Source organism: Diutina rugosa (assembly GCF_008704595.1).
Source record: "Diutina rugosa strain CBS 613 chromosome Unknown scaffold74_size40654, whole genome shotgun sequence".
In the NCBI taxonomy this organism is placed as follows: Eukaryota; Fungi; Ascomycota; class Pichiomycetes; order Serinales; family Debaryomycetaceae; genus Diutina; species Diutina rugosa.
The window spans coordinates 1-16,004 of NW_022995183.1; the positions used below are offsets into that span (position 1 = coordinate 1).

Below are 16,004 nucleotides of genomic sequence, written 5' to 3' on the forward strand. Positions count from 1 at the left end.
TCAGCAGCAGAAGACGACTCAGGGGTGGACTCAGCGGTCGAAGACGACTCAATCGTGGAGGACGACTCAATTGCAGATGAGGATGAGGTTGGCAAGGGGGCTTCGACAGTCAGAGTGCATGCCCCACAGACGGCAGGAATCGGGTTAGGAGGGGGAGCATTGTAGACAATAGCGTTGTTAAGTGGCGCCGAGAGGCCGGGGAAAAGGTGTGCCTTTGTCTCGAAGTTAGAATTAACGTAGCCAGGACCGATGAGGAATCGTTGCGGGAGAGTGTTAAATGGGCCTGAGTAAAGCGTCAAGACACCAGTCCCCGCGTTGTAATTCCAACTTAAGATCGGCCCCGTGAGCCCAATGAAGTTACCATTACCAAAACCAGCCACAGTATAAGTCTGACTAGCAGTCACCAAAAGTGCCAACAATTCAGCATTGGGACCGTCCATGTAGAACACTTGAGTGGTGTCAATAGGCGACGTAGGAAGGTTCAACTGAGCTAAGGAGTTGCCGATAATGTGCCAACAACCAGTACCTCTAATGTTACCAGTCTGGAGCCAGATCTGGTTGTAAAGACAAATGTCACCATTATTGTTCAAGTTACCAAGCGGAGGACCGAGCACGACAGCGCCGGTGGACCGGGACTCTTGGTAAATCAGGATGAGACCGTTGTTGTTCCAAGAAGCCGAGGTAATCGATTGAACAGCCGGGAGTAACGACCCTTGGGAAGCAAAGTAAAGCTGGCCGTTATTGGTGAACGACGCCCCAACAAGGTTATAAGTTGGCGCAGTTGCCGACAACACAGAGTTGAAGGATATGATACCATCATTTTTGATAGTGTTGATGGCTCCCAACAAGGTAACGGACAACGCAAGCAATGGCTGGCTGGATGAGATGTAGAAGCCACCCCCAGCACCGACAGTTAAACCGCCGACAATGGCACTGACAGCATTATTCCAAATGGAATACTTGACTCCCGGGTTGATAATAATATCCCCAACAGACAAGTCGATCGTGCCATCGACTGTTGTATCTTGAGTGATCGTTAAACCCGCCACGCTAGATGCGCCCAATAAGGCGGTAACACACGAGCGGAGTTTCATGGGGTGATGACGGCATGTTTAGGAACAGAGACGTCTTTATATCTGAAACTTCAGCCCCACTTAGATGCATGGTGCCAAAATAAGGTGGGGGGAAGTGGCGCTTCACTTGCACCCGAAGGAAACCTTTGTCTTTGTTAGAATTCGGCGGCAGGGTTGCGACGAGTCTGCATCATGGCGGGAGAATAATAACGTCGTTTCGCGAAAGTCTGTTGGGGGAAAAAATATCCGTAGTCGGCGATCGACCAATTGACTATATGTAGTATACGAGACTAATAGCGGGGTCGCACTTTATCAAGGCAGGAACGTAACCCACACCAAGTTTATTCGAGAATGATATTGATTCAAAATGAGAAAGATGGTGATGTCATTTACAGCAACAATGTACGGCGTCTTCGTCATGGCGGATTCCGCCGGGAGTTGCTTTACGGGGCGAGACCATTGAGCATCGTGAGGCCTATTGTTCTGAGGTGCATAAACATAGATGAAAGGGTTTATTGTGTGATATGTACGTCTAAAAAATTAACACGAACCTTCGCAACAGCGAAAGATCCATGACTTTACAAAAGTCTGGTCTTATTGGTTAAAGCTTACAAAGCTAAGCCGGGTTCATCGGTAGTACTTATGGTCAAGGTGGAATTTCTCAAAGGAGGTGCCTGACCAGCGGTTATGATTACGCCTTTAACATCACCATAGGTGCTGAGGATGAAAATCTAACATCAATCTACTTGAGAAAGACAACACATAAATGTGGGGGCTGAAGTTTGTATCACAAATATACCGTAGAACACAACGTGGTTGTGTTTACTGTCGTGCAACGCTGTGATGAAGGACAAATCGCGGTGGTCTCGACCAGGGCCAGGGCTGCGTATTTGTGGGGTCACTAAAGACACAATCACGTGAGCTCGGGTTCGTAACGAACAATAGGACCAACAGTTTCAGCACAAACGAACAATAGCTTCAACAAGACTAGCGCAACTACACAATGCGGTTATCGCGTAAATTTTAGTCAAACTGCTACCGTGCTGAGCATGGTAGCAAGCAGCCTGGTCCTCAAGCAAACTTGTTACCCATTCTCTCCTCCCTACTCGTTCTCAAAGGTACTTTCACGGCATTTGCGAAGAAAATTTCCTTCGCTATTAAAGGCTAAATTTCAAAATGAGGCTTGTATGGAAAGTGTAGATGTCGTTGACGACATGATATTTGCGGGGTTCCATTCGGTCAGAAACCAATGGATTATCGCGATTCTTGAGCCATGGACCATCCATAGGATAGACAAGTAAATCGCCCGTGAACCTGTGGTATTCATTTCCGCTAATTGATCCCAGATGTCTCAGTTATCGTCACTGTCTACGTTGTTGTCGGTGCGGTGAAACTAAGGGATGGATCGCCTTACAATGGGAATGCCAAGCCACCGATGAAAATTTTCTCGTATCCCCGTAGTTGTAGAACTATAGGAAGAGATATTTGCAAATCATGAAGGTTTTTAGATGTATCCTGACCCACTATCACTTAGCAACTACTACGACCCTTCCAGTCAATTACAATTTTGGTGTAGCGTTCAAAAGTCCCACTGATAGCACAAGCGAGCGGGTTAAAGTTGAAAAGTAATGACCGCTTTGTCAGCATTTTCCCGACAAAATATTGGGCAGATTCATGTACAGCAACAATCGCTCTATCGCCATAATACGAGAGTTTGTAACTACTACCATGATGAAGCGTGTTCTACTTGGATTTTCTACTATTATGATTCCCAGTATTCGCTCAGAGCGAGAGTCCGATTGTCTCGGGACCTTCACGGGCAAGATTGTTGTATTTTGCAACCTGCTGATCATGTGGTTTACGGCAGTGTAGTCAGCATTACTGCATCATAATCCTACGTTGCAAAAACCATTGGTAAACGTACGATAAATGAAAAACGTGGTTTACCTATAAGCAAACACACTTTCGGTTTCAATTGGGTAATAGATACGCAATATTTTGTTAGGTTAAGATTGAAGGGTCGGCTTGAGTCCACTCGTTTTTGAATGTCCACTAATTAAACGTCCCTTCATTCTTATTTGGATTCCATTCTATATTAGTTGTGACGATGATTCGCGAAACAAGGGCGGTTCCACCAAGCATTAGAGTTGGATGCACCCCATGCAGAGACCTGCAGGTTTAGGTGCGTCACAGAAAGGATCACAACCACAAAGCTGAGGAAGTATTATCGGGATCTTTCACAAGTAGTGTCGGCATGATATACATAAATTGTTGCCCAACATTAGCTTAAAGAGACCATTAAGAATTATCAAAAGTAGACAACAATGAAGGCTTTGAGTTTTGCATGATAAACATTCTTATCAATCTCCAAGGCAAATAAACTCTTTAACTTCAAATATAGAGGCTCGTGACGCGCATCAACAATGTATTATAAATCTTGCAGGTTGTCGGCCATTCCCGTGGGATTTGAACATTACGAAGCACTCAGGTTAACCCACTTGTAGCGAAAAGTTTCCATGGAAATCTGGCAATAGACTTATCCCGTTTTTATAGTCGGTTTGCCCCTGCTATACTCGATGAATGGTGTTGGGTTGATCGTACTTGCAGCATCGCAATTCAGATGAATCTTGGATGCCGTGACCCAGGATAATTATTTTTTACCCGCCTTCGAGCCACTTCAAAGCCCCCTCAGACAGCTGAAAAAGTATTCTTTACCATATTCAAGTAAGTCTTAGGCTAATGGTAGATGACTACCACCAAAATACAAGAGAACGTGTTATAACAATCATCTAATTAACAGGCTCCCGTAAAAGTTGTACAAAAATTATTGTGTACTGAGGGGGGTGCATTTGTTAGTTATTGTGTATGCGATTACAGGCATTGTATCCAGGGATTGCAATATGACAAAAGTGGTCTCGAAAGGTGTACCAAAAACTCCCCAACCACCCCTTGCACTCTCGTCTCTCCTTAGTTCTAAATATATCATTTCTCCTTACGCAAATGACAAGTCTGTTCTAGACACTACCATTGCTCAATTTCATTAGGGTGTAAGGAGTGTCTCCCCTCCCGGCACGTGACTTGACTGACACCGGCTTCTTCTATACATGCTGAGGGGTGGTCTGCATCTGAACACTTTCGCTTACTCCATACGGAACAGCAATCCCGTAATGCCTTTTAATGGACTACGGGTGATTCGGACTCTGATCCACCATTTTACTTTTGGCCTTGAGAGCGATCAAAAGATACATCTACTCTGTGAAGTGACTATAATCGATTCGCACACGGAACATTCGAACACATGATATAATTAACGATATACTCAGCTTCGGAATAGCGGGAAACTTCAAAAAGTCATCTGTCTTTGTTGTAGTTATGGATTAGATGTGAATTTCTATACCTTGTCTCTAGTGTGTTTGGCTCCTTCCCAAATTCGTTTCTGATTTGCGTCGGTTTGTTCAGGAGTATCACTGAATGTTAAGTCGCACGGTTCGAGTCTTGCCAAAATTTCACAATAATTTGATATTCACGTATAAATATAAACACGCTGTGCAATTGTTACGATGAAGATACCTTATTCTTTCCAATATATGATCAATTCTTCAATTTAAGCAAATCAACTTCCGTGTAGGTGAGAGGTGGACTGTTCATTGAGTTGCAAAGAAATAAAGGATGAAATTGGAGGCCTCGCACACAAGTCTACGAAACACTGCCACTGATGCAACGTCATGTTCAGCGTAGTTTATGGCATATTGATTAAAACGTTCAGCATGATTCCGTTGTTTCGAATTGATGAAGCTTCTCGAATTTCGTCAAAAGCAAATCTCACTTGATTAGCAAGACTTCGATCACGTTCGATCGACTTGTATATTACCATGTTTTTAACGTGATGGAGTCAAATGTCAGATACGATGAGTGCTCATGAAGACGCTTTATTGCTTTGTAATTAGATGGAGAATAACGATGCCAAACGAGTCTTCCACAACATGAGTAGATGTTGGTGCCGCGGGAAATTGCGTGTCATTTAGGCGAGCTACTTGGCGCAATGTCGTTAGATTTCAGTTTGTTGTTGATTTCGTTGGCTCGCAAATGTTTGTGAACTCGAGCGTGAGTGTGACCACTAAGACTGTACCTGCAGGCGAAAGTTAGCTAGCGATCTAACGACATCGTCGATTCTAATGGTACATTTGCTGGATGCCAATATAACTGTTGCAAAACGCGTATCAACTACCCATATCGCCTCGAGTGAGTTCTATTGTGTGCGCGTAGAGTCCTAACTGAGGCTAGGTTGTCTGGGTAACCGAGAGCGTTGCGGATCAAATGTGGCTAGTGCCACTTTTGGAGGGATGGTCACTGAAGAAACCCAGACTTCACAAGATTGCTATGTTAAGGATATGTCCCAAATTGGTAGAGCGCTGCGAAGGATGTCGCAACCACGGAAAAGGGTGTCATCCAACATGGAATCTAAGATGACGACGACGAAGGGGAGCTAGAGCTCCGGTAGTTGGTGGGTGCCCCTTTTCCGACAACACTGGCGAGCCACGTGTGGCTAGGCAAGCGTCATCTCTTGTTGACGATTGAGTGACCCTCCAATATAAACTTGCTCTCACGGTAATGAGGTGATTGCGATTATCGGTGGTGCAAAACCGATCTAGTTGCCGCAGCCGTTTATGGCGAATGAACCTCACACGAACGAGAGACGGTGACGGTCGACGAGAAGGGGGGTTTTAAGTGGCTTATTTGTAAACTAAATATTTAGTCTTCTAAGGCAAAGAATTACATTTGCTTTGGAGCGCAAACGACATCCCGGGGTGGCTTCCCCGTTGTGCCACTTGCTCCCGTTGCCTTTTTCTCCAGCCTCAAGATTGCCATGTGCGACGTTGACATTGGGCGCGGGCTGCATATATGAAAATTGCGCCTTAGGCAGCAGCTGGCGAAGAGTGGCTCTACTGCGATCGGACTAACGATTGCGGAATGGACTACAACCCATGGTTTTACTTATTCACATTGGTGCTGGCAACCACGGGTCTCTGCGAAAACAACAATACCGAAAGCTAATTCAGCAGGCGCTTTTGCTGGGGCTGGCAATGGCCGCCCTGGAGATCCTTGAGAGGCTGGAGTTTACCAACACCGGCTACGGCAGCTCCCTCAATTTGAACGGCGCCGTCGAATGCGACGCCTCCTTCATCATGAGCCTGGTCCCGTTATCCAATCATCAGACCCCGGCGGTGGGCACCCCCAGCGACGTCTTTCTCGATAGCGTTAGCGTCGACCCCCTCGACCGCAACTCGTCCCGCCTGCCCCTGCTGGTACTGCTTGCCAGTCCCGACGGCTTGCTCGTCAATGAGCGGAAGCTCTACCCTACTAAACGTCTTCGATTGGATAGCATGGCGTCGGCCCGAGTTCCCGTGGTGGAGGACTCGCTTCGCGTGGCGGGGTTGCGGTCGCCTCCCCAAAGAGGTACGGTGGTGGGGATCCACGATAGCGCTACTCCCATCACCACTGCCGTCAAAGTGTTTGAAGGGATATCGCAATTGTACGACGACCGCAATTTCCGTCGTTACGGCATCACGGTCCCGTTACTGATTAATTACCGCTGCATCGAGCCCGACGACCCGTACTTCGCTGATTTGCCTCGCCTGGACCCCAAGTCGCTCATCCTGCCGCCGGCGCAACAGTTCTACGACTTGGTGTGCTCGCGGTTGGCCGTGGGTGGCTCACCTCCGAAAGCTGATGCCCAAGTGCTCGACACCATTGGCCTTGCCGAAATCACTCCCTTGGAAACAACGGTGCTCACTCTGTCTGGGGGTAACTTCTTTAAGCTTCCCGGGCGCATTGGCTGCGCCGGCGAGGTTGGCGGCGCCGTCGACTTATTTCACCAAAACGACTATGAGGTGGCGTGCATGTGTCTGGGCAACGGCGAGGATATCATGACGATGAAGCTCTCCCACGAGATCGTCCGCCAAGTGGGGAAACACCCCGAGGACTCGTACCCTGAAGATATTGTGCACATCATTGAGGACCTCCGCGAAGGGTTCAATCTCCAGGCAGTGAACACCAAGCTGGAAACCATCGTGTACGTCGGCGTCGTCGTCACCATCCACAACCTCACCACGGGCGAGGTGCGCATCCTCTACTGCCACCTGACGGAGTCGTTTTACTTCGGGTTCCACAACCACGGCGACGACAAGCCCCACGTCGTCTTGAGCAAGTTGGACGACTTCGACATGGCGGGCAAGCTGTGGACGTACGGCGAGTTTAAATGCTTGGACCTGTGCTTCACAAAGTTGTCGCTGGCGAGTGATACGAGCCTGCGGTAGCGGTAATCCGAGGCCACGGACACTGTCCGCGGCGATTTTGTCGTTAGTGTCGCCAGCAACCAGGGGTGGGCCCCTAACAAAGCTTGCTCGGCGTCATCTCAGCATTCCGATGAGTATACTCATATCTATTGGTTTGAATTTTTGCAATACACTGTATACCCCAGTACGTGGGATTCCGCCAAAGTTGGACTGCATTGGTCACGAATCCCCTTTCATATTATACATATATTTGATACAGTACACGACACTCACCAGCCCCCAGTAGACGGTAGTGTTCGACTGATAGATGTAATGATTTATCGGGATCGGACGCCACCACTAGCCTTAGTTTTCTCGATTGGTTGACTGTACAACTCCTTGAATTTACGTTAATTGTTGATATCATTTTTTGCCAGCGCACGACCAGAGAGGCCCATAGCGGAAGCAATTTAGTCTAGACTACGACGTAACGACCTCACCTACAAAAAGACGGCACAGATCATCAACCAGCCTATTACATTTTACCCATTAAATATACAATCTTTAACTATTCATGGACTTAACGAGAGGTGGCGTGGACCTTTTGGAAAGCACCCTTTTGGTTCATCTTCGAGACCTTGCCGGCGGCGCCCGAGGCTTGAGCTTCGGCTTGGGCGGCCTTTCTGGCGGCCTTTCTAGCCTTCTTGGCTTCCTTGTCCTTTTCAGCCTTGGCTTCTCTGGCGGCCTTTCTGTCTTGGGGCTTTTGCGATCTTCTTTCCTTGATCAATTCAACCGAGGCACCGACGATGGCTCTTTGGTGCTTGACGGTCTTTCTGGTTCTTCTCTTGGAGGTTTCTTCCGAGATACCCTTCTTGTGGGCTCTTCTGTACAACACGGTCCACGAGATTCTTCTGGGGTTCTTTCTTTGGTGGAACAACAGGGCCGACTTCGACGACTGGAATCTGAACACCTTCGAGTCCCCTCTCACGAAGAGGGTACCTCTACCGGGGTAGATCTTGGTACCAGAAAAGGAGTCAATTTCAACCTTCATCTAAAACAAGTTAGTGACACGTCTTTAACGGTGGGGGTCAGGGCCAAAGGTTCGGTACCTACCTTTTTCTATGATGCCTATTCTGGCGGGAGTTTTTTTTTCACTGACCCGGCGTCGCGGGGCGTGGCGGTCGCGGGTCGTCAACCCTAACCCACGTGACAAACTTTGACAGTTATTGTGCAGGAGGTGATAGCGTCCTGGCGCGCGCAGCCTGGCCCCTCCTGCTCGCAGAGGTTAAAAAGTTTCACCACCAAGCTCTTCGTAAAAGACCGGAGTGAATATACACAGAGATGGTCAGTATCATTTCCTAAAAAGCAGGCACGGTATGCTAGAGACCTTGAGTTGGTTTGGCTTCTGTTTTGCTGAATTTTGTCATCCCGACAACGAAACTAACCTTTAGGCCCCCAAGTCGAAGACTCAAGAAAACATCAACGCCAAGCTCGGTTTGGTTATCAAGTCGGGTAAGTACACCCTTGGTTACAAGTCGGTTGTCAAGTCGTTGAGAACTGGCAAGGCCAAGGTGGTCATCATCGCCGGTAACACCCCCGTGTTGAGAAAGTCCGAATTGGAATACTACGCCATGTTGTCGAAGACCCCCGTCTACTACTTCCAAGGCGGCAACAACGAGTTGGGTACCGTGTGCGGTAAGTTGTTCAGAGTCGGCACCTTGTCTGTCTTGGACGCCGGTGACTCGGACATCTTGGAAGCTATCTAAATGCTTTGTTAATATTAATTGTATAATAGACAGCCTTTCTCCAATATCGCTTATGTAGACAACTGAGACTCAAGCCGCGCAATCTCGTGCTGGAGGTCCTGCTCCAACTTGTCGACAGCACTGGCTGTAAGAGTATTATCGATTTCAATGATACCGCTACCACCACCACTTTGAAGGCCATTAATCTCCTCAACGAGCTCATTGATCCGTTGCTGGCGCCGTTGCCACAGCTCGATCTCTTCATCAGCATCGTGGTACGATTGTCCCTCCCGGTCTAGCCACGCGAGTACCCGCTCACAATCTCTATCTGCATCACCCAGAGGATATAGCGCCGCCTTAGTCCCATGATAATCAATTTCGACGGCGGCTCGGTCAATCTCTGCTGGTAACACTATAGGATCGGTCTTAATATTATGTTGGTTTTTAACCAACAGAATGCCATCGTCACGGACAAGTTCAGCGTAGCGTCCGTCTTTAGTTTCAAGATGATAAAGCCCCCGTTCGTCGTGATGGGGGTCCCGTATCAATTGCGTGATCAGCCGTCGTTTGCACACCGAGTTGGTAAACATCCCCGCTGGTTTCAAGTGGGCTGATATCATGAGCTGATGCAGTTTATTAATCAGGTCGACAAACGCCTGCGACGACGTCCTCGTTGTATCAGCCGTGACCATCTTTGATTGGCGTCAGCGTATATGTTTAGTACTAATAAACACAGATTCCATACTAGCCATTTCGCGCGTAGGTTCCAATTCCCGGGGCTCATACCCAGACATCTCACACACACTATAGATTGAGGATTAGTTAAAGCGCCGCCAATGCTTGACCTCGACCAATACATACGTCCCGGTAGGGACTACTACCTCGCTTTGGGCATGGAGGGGCTGGCCAACAAGTTGGGTATCGGCGTGATCAAGCACCACCGGGGCCCGCTTCTGGACACCAACCGGGCCGAGGTGCTTTCCAATGTCCGTGACACTTATATGACGCCGCCTGGAGAAGGGTTTTTGCCTCGAGATACAGCTAGACACCACCGCAACTGGGTGGTACGGGTGATGAAGCTGGCCCTCGCCGAAGCCGGCGTCAGTGGCGACGAGTTGGACGTCATTTGCTATACCCAAGGTCCAGGGATGGGGGGGCCTCTTCAGAGTGTGGTGATCGCTGCCCGTACCTTGAGTCAGTTATGGGATCTCCCGTTGGTAGGAGTTAATCATTGTGTTGGCCACATCGAAATGGGACGAGAAATCACCGGTGCCAATAACCCAGTGGTGCTTTATGTCAGTGGTGGGAACACTCAGGTGATCGCTTACTCGCGTCAACGGTATCGTATATTCGGGGAAACTCTAGATATCGCCATTGGTAACTGTTTGGATCGATTTGCTCGTGTTCTTCATATCCCTAATGACCCGTTCCCTGGTTACAATATTGAGCAGATGGCGAAGAAGGGGAAACATTTGGTCCATTTGCCGTATACAGTGAAGGGGATGGACTTGTCCATGCTGGGGGTGTTGGCATATATCGAGGGCCTCGCCAAGGAGCTTGCCACTGACGACGATGACGACACTAGTAACGAAGCTAAGCCCAAGCGGCAAAAGAAGAAAGTGTTACGTGACGAGGAGACAGGCGAAGTGATCACCCGTGAAGACTTGTGCTACTCGTTGCAGGAAGTGTTATTCCTGATGCTTGTCGAGATCACCGAACGTGCGCTTGCTCATGTCGACTCTAATCAAGTGCTTATCGTCGGTGGTGTTGGCTCAAACGAAAGGTTACAGGAAATGATGAAGTTGATGATTGAAGACCGTAAAAACGGTCAAATCTTCGCCACTGATGAACGGTTCTGTATTGACAACGGTATCATGATTGCCCACGCTGGGCTTTTAGCTTATCGTATGGGAGAAAAGCAAAAGTTATCTGAAACGGTTTGCTCTCAACGGTTCAGAACTGATGAGGTGTTTGTTGCATGGAGAGATGATTAAATATACATTTTATTTCGCAAACGTTATTCATGACTATGCGGCTGATATCCAGAATACGGGTTAGGCTGATCGTCAAATATCAACAGAATTTTACAGGCTTCAATTGGGGAATCCACTCTTCTGGAGTCAGATACGGTTCTAACACATATCGACACTCGTAGAAATTTCTGTAGGCAACCAGCCGAGCCTGAGGATGCCTTGATCATTCCTCGAACATTATCTTCGTTGCTTAACTATCGAGTCTTGGATGCTTTAATGTCTCTGACTTTTAATGATAAAGGAAAACAAGGCAACAAAATGGATCAGTTTCGTCATGTTATATGAAAGTCATGACAACGTGATGATTCATCTGATCCTTGGTTTCATACGGCAGCATTCTCGAAGTAAACTAGCCGTTTTGCGGTGTTTCGAGCCATCCCATTTCGTAGCTGATTTCCGGTAATCGTGCTGAGCCGCGTCGTAGGCACCGTCACTCAGACGAAAGGTCACGACGGCAGCACGATACACACCGTCAGACTCACCTAGGCGAACGTCATCTACTTCACCGAATACCGCCATCATTTCCGAGATCACGCCCTCGTCAATTACCACCCCTTGTCGCTCTTTCCACCGAAGCATCACTCGTTCGGGATGGTACTCGATATAATCGTGTTCTAAAGGAATATCACGCCACGAAGTGTATTCAAACACCGGTTGCTGCGCTAGCTTTCTCCGCTTAAGCGTCTGCTCCGTCAATTCTCGCTCAAAACGTTTGACATCCTGCTGCCAAAGGGTTTGTCTCGCCTGTTGGTGCTTTTGTTCAGCACGCTTAACTTGATCGTAGAACCGTCGCGTGGCATCATCCCAAGCCTGCTTCTGGGCATGTTTCCGGCTTTGAGTTTCCTTTAACTTGATGTATTGTTGTCTTAAAGTAGGATCGCTTAACACCTCATAGGCCTGGTTGATCTGACGAAAGCGGTCAGCATCGCCTCCAGGCTTATCGGGATGCCATCTGAGGGCTAGCCGGCGGTAGCTCTTCTTGATGTCAGCCTCTGCGGTGGTGGCATCGACCTCAAGAAGCGTGAATATATCCTCCTTGCCGTGCAAGAGGTCCATATATATAAAGTGCGGCTGGTCGAGCTAGCGAACTATGATGTAAGAGAAAATTCATACACGAGACTTTTTCGTTGTATATTTTACACGTATGGGCGAGAATGCCTATGTTCTATAAGATGTGGTTCCAAAAGATGCCCAGCAATTTATGGAGAAACCTTTAAGCTTCAACAACTCTAACCCCGGCGTTCGATCTGAAAATGGCATCACCTTCCGAGTAGCCTCTGCCGAGACCGAAACCAACACCAACCCACACGGGCCAGGCTCTTCTTCTGAAAAGCAACACCGAGGCCAAAACACCGGCACCGAAGCCCAAGCCGGTCTTGATCAAAGCGTTGGACAACACCACGTCCCACTTGTCGTTCAACAAGTTCTTCGAGGTGGTGGGCACAATGACCTTTTCTTCGACGATTTCAGCCATCCTGACGGTTAGTGAATGCTCCTCTCACTCACGAGATCCCCCACTTAAATTATCCGATTGTGCAAGAGTCAATCAATTAAGTTTGGATCAGGTTCTCATTGTTGATACTTACTTTTGATACTGAGGTGAACACTTTTAAAAAATGATTTTGGTTGGACGACAAAGCGCGAATCTCGGATGAGGCGAGAATCCAAAGAGCAAGTGGTCTTAAACTAGTACAATGGTCTAGAAATATCGTTAGAGCTATCTAAATGGTGAATTAAACCAAACTGTCATCAACGAGCTAAGCTTTCGTGTCTACTTTCAAGAAGAAGAGAAAATTTTTTACCAAGCGCCACAAGCAAGCAATAAACCTAGAAGAGCAAGGACCACCTAGTATCATACTCCACAATTGTCAACTGCGTTTGGTACTTCTCAACGTGGACAAATATACACCCGTTGGTCTTACTCAACCCTAGCTCTTCACTACCTGCATTACCTGCAGTTCCTACTATATAAACCCGCGAGATGCGAAGTGAAAAAACTCAGCGATATTTTGTTCAAACGGTAAGTTTTCCTTGTTGATGATGAAAACCTAACTCAGCTCACTCAGAGCTCTGCAATGCTGATAAACAGTTCCTATCCAACAATCATCAATTTCTGATCTAACAAGTAACTAACAAACTAGCGCCTGATTTCTAACAGAGGACTCTTTGGCCTTAAGGTTTCAATTTCCGGCGTCATGGGGACTAAGAAATACGTCTGCTTGCCGGAACCTGTTGTCGCTCCGGCCTCTTTGACTTGAGAATGTTTCTTGATCTCCTTTAAATATGTCGTAGACGTAAAATTGTCGAGCATCACATCGGGGCCCATCATGACCCAGCCTCGCCGCATCTTCACGTGGCGGTCGCTACCCACCGGCGTGGGTATGATGTGAAGCCGGCGAGTGGAGTTGCTGAAGTTTTCGATGAGTTTGTAGATGGCTTCAGGTACGCAACCACCTTCAAAGGTCAGCTCAATCTGTAAATCAGTGTCGACATTACAATGAATCAAGTGGTGGTGATCCCTCCGCCTGACTGTACCGGTGATACACATCCAGCAATGCCAATGGGTGTGTTGGAGAGTGTTATCGGATGACAAGTTCTCAAAATGAGGATAATAAGGCAGCAGTTGATTCAACGGTAAAAACGCTAATTCCTCCAGCCGTCGAAACTTACCGGCAAAGTTTGGTTGTTGTAACACTTTGGTGAGAGTCTCGATTTGCTTCGTTGTAGCCCAAACGAAGAAATAGCCCGGTCTAGCCAAAAGACGGGCAACGGGGAGGGTTTGTAGTAAAGTTTCAATGAAGTGGTTTTCAACAAGAGCCCCTACCATCACCACATCAAACTTGACCTCTTCCAGAACCCAACGATTGAGCGTAGGTACGATGTCCTCTGTCAGTACTCGAGCCCCGAAACTTTTGGTGGCATACTGGTCAACTTGTTTTTGTTTCAAGATTTTGAGTTGCTCAAGCTTAGGATAGGATTTCTCAGGCTTCTCCAAATTGGTGATATAAGAGATTGGAGGCTCACCAGTGCGGATGTAGTTGTTGGCGTAATCGTTTAGATGAGACATTTTGTTACCGAGGCCTGAGATTATTCTCTGGAAATTGATCGAAGTAGTTGAATTACGACGGTGGGCGATGGCATTGCCGACTTTTTGTGTGCCTCACAAACTGGAAACGGAAACTGAAACATATCTAGCATGAGGTGGTGAGGGGGGTGCATAAGTAACCTGCATCAACTCGTGAATCAGCATATCAAAGCAGACTAGCGCGGTGGTCTACTAGTACAAGGCATGCTGCGGTCACATTTTTTGAAAAGTCATAGGTCATGAAGCAGTTTCAAGAGTTGTTGCTACGTGCGTCGGTGGCGTTGATGCCCACAGTTTCTGCGATCAGGTGGGTGGAGGTCGAGCGAATCCTTAATGAGCTTGTGGGGGAGCTTGACCGAAACTCCGACAACTGTGAATGGTTGATCGGGCTGTCTATTCTTTGCCAGCTTTTGAATATCTGCAACCACTTGCCTGATTCTGTGGCTCGCCTCGGTGATCATTTAGTCCTTGTCTTAGTTCAATTTTTAGACCGGGCACATACGCATACAGCAAGCACCCCAATCGCCTTCAACCTGGAACAACGCTTGAGACTTGCGGTGGCATTCTCGTGGTACATGACGATCACTGCCGAGGTGAATGCCCCTCAAGCACTCTCCACAACGCTAGCCATCGAGCGTATCTTTGCTGTGTACGATCTCAGGATGCCAGCGAAAGCCGATATTACCAATGTGATGGGTCTGTGGGAGGTACAGTTGCGCAGCTATAGAATGGCTCTGATGGTAGCTGGACCCGAATTGGCTCCCAACACTCACTTGGTTCCCCAAATTTGTCGGTTTTTGAATTACGCCTTTTCGCTTTTCGCTCAAGGGACATCTGACACCATCGATTGGTACAAGTGGGAGGATATCGCTTCCTTGATCCAGCTGCCGGACAGCTGGATATTCCACATGTGTTTATTGGAAAGACTGAAGCAGGTCAGTCCACCGTCATTAGGTTTGCTGTGGGTATGTTGGGTTGTGGAAGAAATGTTGCAGTCAGCTGATTTGCACGCTCCGACCGTGCTGTTTGTGTGTCTGGTGGGCTTCAACCAGGCCATGATGTCAATGATGGAGCAGGGCCTTGCTGGTGTATACATGATGTTTGCAACTAAATTGTGTATGGTAGCGCCAGTTGAGTTTTATGGGGCATTCAAGGTGAAGGGGGAAGCAGGATTACACAGCTTCCCATCGCCCTACAAGGGGAAAGGTACCTCTCTGGCATTAAGCGATGAAGTCTACAATGATACTTTGGTTTATTCGCCAACTCCATCGCTCACGACGTATCCCATTGATACCTTAGTGTCATATTGCGATGCCACAATCCAATCAGAAGAGGTGGTTCAGCTTATCAAGCAACTTCCCAAGACTCTTTTCAATCAGAGTCGTGAGCACTTGATGTTCTGCTCCACGCTGCCTCTTAGTACAAACTATCTCAATTTGCTTATACACTTTTTCCTGTTGGATTCAGTGACCAACCCAAAGATCATTGTGTGGACTGTTTCTCTTCTTCACCATTTTGATCTTTGGTCAAATGCCGACTTTAGGGTGGTGTTGGAATACTTAACAGACTCGTGGAAATTTTACCAGAATCTAGAAGAATTAGATCGTCGTATCATTCCTAATGATCAATTTGCGAAAGATATTTCATTCGAGATTGTGCCGATGAATTTATTAGAGGTGACGACGGACACAATCCGGTCCAATTTGGAGCTGTTCAAGTTGTTTTTGTTCGTGGTGTATTTTGGTACGAAAGAGATTTATTTAAGACTTAATAAGTAGATGTCATAAACAAAA

General features: G+C 47.5%; 10 protein-coding genes across 10 annotated transcripts; 4 read left to right on the forward strand and 6 right to left on the reverse strand. All coding sequences in view use genetic code 12, as the record gives it.

Annotated features, from left to right (window-relative positions):
- DIURU_004501 (uncharacterized protein) lies at positions 1-1,094 on the reverse strand (the record flags this gene model as incomplete). Its single annotated transcript, XM_034157382.1, has 1 exon — positions 1-1,094. A coding segment is annotated over one exon (1,094 nt), but the record flags the coding sequence as incomplete, so codon positions are not given.
- A 4,964-nt stretch (positions 1,095-6,058) lies between these two features.
- On the forward strand, positions 6,059-7,390 carry FGR10 (Fgr10p; the record flags this gene model as incomplete). Its single annotated transcript, XM_034157383.1, has 1 exon — positions 6,059-7,390. The coding sequence occupies one exon, from the start codon at positions 6,059-6,061 to the stop codon at positions 7,388-7,390; it is 1,332 nt and encodes a 443-aa protein (XP_034010685.1).
- A 538-nt stretch (positions 7,391-7,928) lies between these two features.
- RPL24A (60S ribosomal protein eL24) lies at positions 7,929-8,399 on the reverse strand (the record flags this gene model as incomplete). The annotated part of the gene is made up of 1 exon (XM_034157384.1): positions 7,929-8,399. The coding sequence occupies one exon, from the start codon at positions 8,397-8,399 to the stop codon at positions 7,929-7,931; it is 471 nt and encodes a 156-aa protein (XP_034010686.1).
- A 290-nt stretch (positions 8,400-8,689) lies between these two features.
- RPL30 (60S ribosomal protein eL30) lies at positions 8,690-9,114 on the forward strand (the record flags this gene model as incomplete). The annotated part of the gene is made up of 2 exons (XM_034157385.1): positions 8,690-8,692; positions 8,800-9,114. 2 exons carry the CDS (start codon positions 8,690-8,692, stop codon positions 9,112-9,114), a joined length of 318 nt encoding a protein of 105 aa, XP_034010687.1.
- A 50-nt stretch (positions 9,115-9,164) lies between these two features.
- SPC34 (Spc34p) lies at positions 9,165-9,785 on the reverse strand (the record flags this gene model as incomplete). Its single annotated transcript, XM_034157386.1, has 1 exon — positions 9,165-9,785. One exon carries the CDS (start codon positions 9,783-9,785, stop codon positions 9,165-9,167), a length of 621 nt encoding a protein of 206 aa, XP_034010688.1.
- Positions 9,786-9,929: 144 nt separating this feature from the next.
- DIURU_004506 (chromatin DNA-binding HSP70/DnaK family ATPase) lies at positions 9,930-11,087 on the forward strand (the record flags this gene model as incomplete). The annotated part of the gene is made up of 1 exon (XM_034157387.1): positions 9,930-11,087. The coding sequence occupies one exon, from the start codon at positions 9,930-9,932 to the stop codon at positions 11,085-11,087; it is 1,158 nt and encodes a 385-aa protein (XP_034010689.1).
- Positions 11,088-11,432: 345 nt separating this feature from the next.
- On the reverse strand, positions 11,433-12,182 carry DIURU_004507 (U2-type spliceosomal complex subunit; the record flags this gene model as incomplete). The annotated part of the gene is made up of 1 exon (XM_034157388.1): positions 11,433-12,182. The coding sequence occupies one exon, from the start codon at positions 12,180-12,182 to the stop codon at positions 11,433-11,435; it is 750 nt and encodes a 249-aa protein (XP_034010690.1).
- A 157-nt stretch (positions 12,183-12,339) lies between these two features.
- DIURU_004508 (uncharacterized protein) lies at positions 12,340-12,600 on the reverse strand (the record flags this gene model as incomplete). Its single annotated transcript, XM_034157389.1, has 1 exon — positions 12,340-12,600. One exon carries the CDS (start codon positions 12,598-12,600, stop codon positions 12,340-12,342), a length of 261 nt encoding a protein of 86 aa, XP_034010691.1.
- Positions 12,601-13,263: 663 nt separating this feature from the next.
- On the reverse strand, positions 13,264-14,193 carry KAR4 (Kar4p; the record flags this gene model as incomplete). Its single annotated transcript, XM_034157390.1, has 1 exon — positions 13,264-14,193. One exon carries the CDS (start codon positions 14,191-14,193, stop codon positions 13,264-13,266), a length of 930 nt encoding a protein of 309 aa, XP_034010692.1.
- A 257-nt stretch (positions 14,194-14,450) lies between these two features.
- DIURU_004510 (uncharacterized protein) lies at positions 14,451-15,989 on the forward strand (the record flags this gene model as incomplete). The annotated part of the gene is made up of 1 exon (XM_034157392.1): positions 14,451-15,989. One exon carries the CDS (start codon positions 14,451-14,453, stop codon positions 15,987-15,989), a length of 1,539 nt encoding a protein of 512 aa, XP_034010693.1.
- Positions 15,990-16,004: the final 15 nt, after the last annotated feature.